The 2,489-nt window shown below is 45.2% G+C and overlaps 1 protein-coding gene across 1 annotated transcript; it reads right to left on the bottom strand.

The window, feature by feature from the left end:
* Positions 1–695: 695 nt before the first annotated feature.
* Positions 696–2,224, bottom strand: LOC118094833 (olfactory receptor 4E2). The gene has a single exon (XM_035135533.3). The coding sequence runs from the start codon at positions 2,207–2,209 to the stop codon at positions 1,271–1,273; it is 939 nt and encodes a 312-aa protein (XP_034991424.1). The 5' UTR covers positions 2,210–2,224; the 3' UTR covers positions 696–1,270.
* Between the last annotated feature and the right edge of the window lie 265 nt (positions 2,225–2,489).

Below are 2,489 nucleotides of genomic sequence, written 5' to 3'. Positions count from 1 at the left end.
GATGGCGTGGTCAACCGGAAGCCCCCCTTCAGTTGTCTTTTAAAAGTAAAATAGTTACTTATTTCCTTGACATCTGCTGGGAGGGTGTTCCACAGGGTGGGCGCCACTACCGAGAAGGCCCTCTGCCTGGTTCCCTGTAACTTCACTTCCCGCAGCGAGGGAACCGCCAGAAGGCCCTCGGCGCTGGATCTCAGTGTCTGGGCTGAACTTCCATCTATTTTCTATTGTTTAGCAATTTCATTATATGTCATGAAGTCTGTTTACATTATTTCATCTTACTGTTACCCTTATTGTAACAAATAAAAAAAGTTTAAATTCTGTTTTGAGGTTTAATTCATTCCGCTTGCAATTCTTCAGGTTAACACATTTTGTTAATATAATCTGAAAGTTTTTCCTATAAGTTTCATCACCTTGTTGCCGTATTTTTACTGTTAGATTAGCTATCTCCATATATTCAGTTACAGGTAGGTAGCCGTGTTGGTCTGACGTAGTTGAAATAAAATAAAAAAATTCCTTCCAGCAGCACCTTAGAGACCAACTAAGTTTGTCATTGGTGTGAGCTTTCGTGTGCATGCACACTTCATCAGATATTCAGTATCTGAAGAATTGTGCATGCACACAAAAGCTCATACCAATGACAAACTTAGTTGGTCTCTAAGGTGCTGCTGGAAGGATTTTTTTTTATTTTATTTCCATATATTCAATCATTTTCTGTTGCCACTCCGCAACTGTGGGAATTAGCTTCTGTTTCCACACCCAGTGAGTTTCATGGCGCCCTCCCTTGTGGTCTCCCCGGTCCTAATCCGAGGTTCTAACCACTACACAACACTGGTTCCCTTCTGCCATAGGTCCACCTAGCTCAATATTGTCTACACAAGGGCTCTCCAGGATTATTATTATTATTATTTTTTAAAAAAATCAATTTTTATTAAATTTTCACTTACAAATCAATCATATCAAACCAATTATTCCAAATTATACAAATATATATCTATTAAACCAAATATTATGCCAAATTATAAAAATTTTGCTTCCCCATGCTTCAAATTCTGAGGGTTCTGAATATCGATAATTGCTGCCATTCTAATCAAAGTTCCAGGTTCTTTCCAATCATTTTAATCCAACATAGTCCAGATCTTTCCCAACAGTTCTAATAATATTATTCTCCAGGATTTTAGGCAAGGAACCTTTCCCAGCCTTACCTGGAGGGAAAATGGGAATCTGAGAGAAAGCAAAACTGACAGATTCACCATCTGAGGAGGACAGCCAGTCATTTCCTCCAAGAGAAGACCTTTCGGTCCCTGAGTTTCTTCATGGCGTGCTTCACCTCTTCGTTCCTCAGCGTGTAGATGACCGGGTTGAGCACGGGAGTCACCACGGTGTAGAAGACAGCCACCACTTTCTCCATGGAGAAGCTCGAGGCAGGGCGGGTGTAAAGGACGAGGCAAGGCCCCAGGAACAACACCACGACAAGGAGGTGGGCGGCACAGGTGGAGAGGGCCTTGCGCCTCCCCTCGGCGGTCCTCCCTCTTAGCGATACCAGGATGATGACGTAGGAAGCCAGGAGGGCCAAGAAACAAACTAAGGAGATCATGCCGCTATTGGACACAATCAGTAGCCCTGTCAAGTAAGTGTCAGTGCAGGCCAACTTGATGACGGGGGGAACGTCGCAGAAAAAGCTGTCTATGACGTTAGGGCCGCAATACGGGAGGCGGATGGTGAGGACAGTCTGCACCAGGGAATGGACCATGGCTCCCACCCACAGGGCGCCCACCAACCAGATGCAGACCTTCAGGTTCATGATGGACATGTACTGCAGCGGGTGGCAGATGGCGACATAGCGGTCGTAGGCCATGATGGTGAGGAGGAAGATCTCGGCACAGGCGCTGAGGTGGAGGAAGAAGAGCTGGGTTATGCAGCCTTCAAAGGAGATGGTCTTCCGGGCAAACAGGAAGTCGTATAGCATCTTTGGTGCGGTGACGGAGGAATGGCAGATGTCGATGAAAGAGAGGTTGCCCAGGAAGAAGTACATGGGCGTGTGGAGACTCCGGTCACAAACCACGGTCACCATGATGAGGAAGTTACCTGCTAGGATGAGCAGGTAGATGATAGAGAAGATGGCAAATAAAGCCAGCTCAAGTCGCCGCCAGTTGCCAGTCAACCCCAAGAACACAAAATGGGTCACGGTGGTGTGGTTTAGACTATCCATTTAAACAGAGCAGAGGGAGGTCCATGCAACAAACCTGAACACAGAGGGGGAAAGCACAGATTGTCTATATATTTGTCTATAAAACACAATACTGTATTGGCCCGAATATAAGCCACACTTTTTTTTCCAAATCCCGACCGTGAAAAGTTAAAGTGCGGCTTAAATTCGCGACCTTACAAAAATTGGTTCTTACGATATCGCTGCTGAGACAGACATACGGCAAAACGGAACGAAAAAAAATGTTTTATTGCCAATTTGCAAGCTTGAGACTGTTGTGCAA

Source organism: Zootoca vivipara, chromosome 12 (assembly GCF_965207765.1).
Source record: "Zootoca vivipara chromosome 12, rZooViv2.hap1.1, whole genome shotgun sequence".
Classification (NCBI taxonomy): Eukaryota; Metazoa; Chordata; class Lepidosauria; order Squamata; family Lacertidae; genus Zootoca; species Zootoca vivipara.
This window is presented reverse-complemented; position numbering and strand designations above follow the sequence as displayed.

Coding starts and splice junctions, on each gene's coding strand:
- LOC118094833 (XM_035135533.3), bottom strand. CDS start 2,209: ATGGATAGTCTAAACCACACCACCGTGACCCATTTTGTGTTCTTGGGG.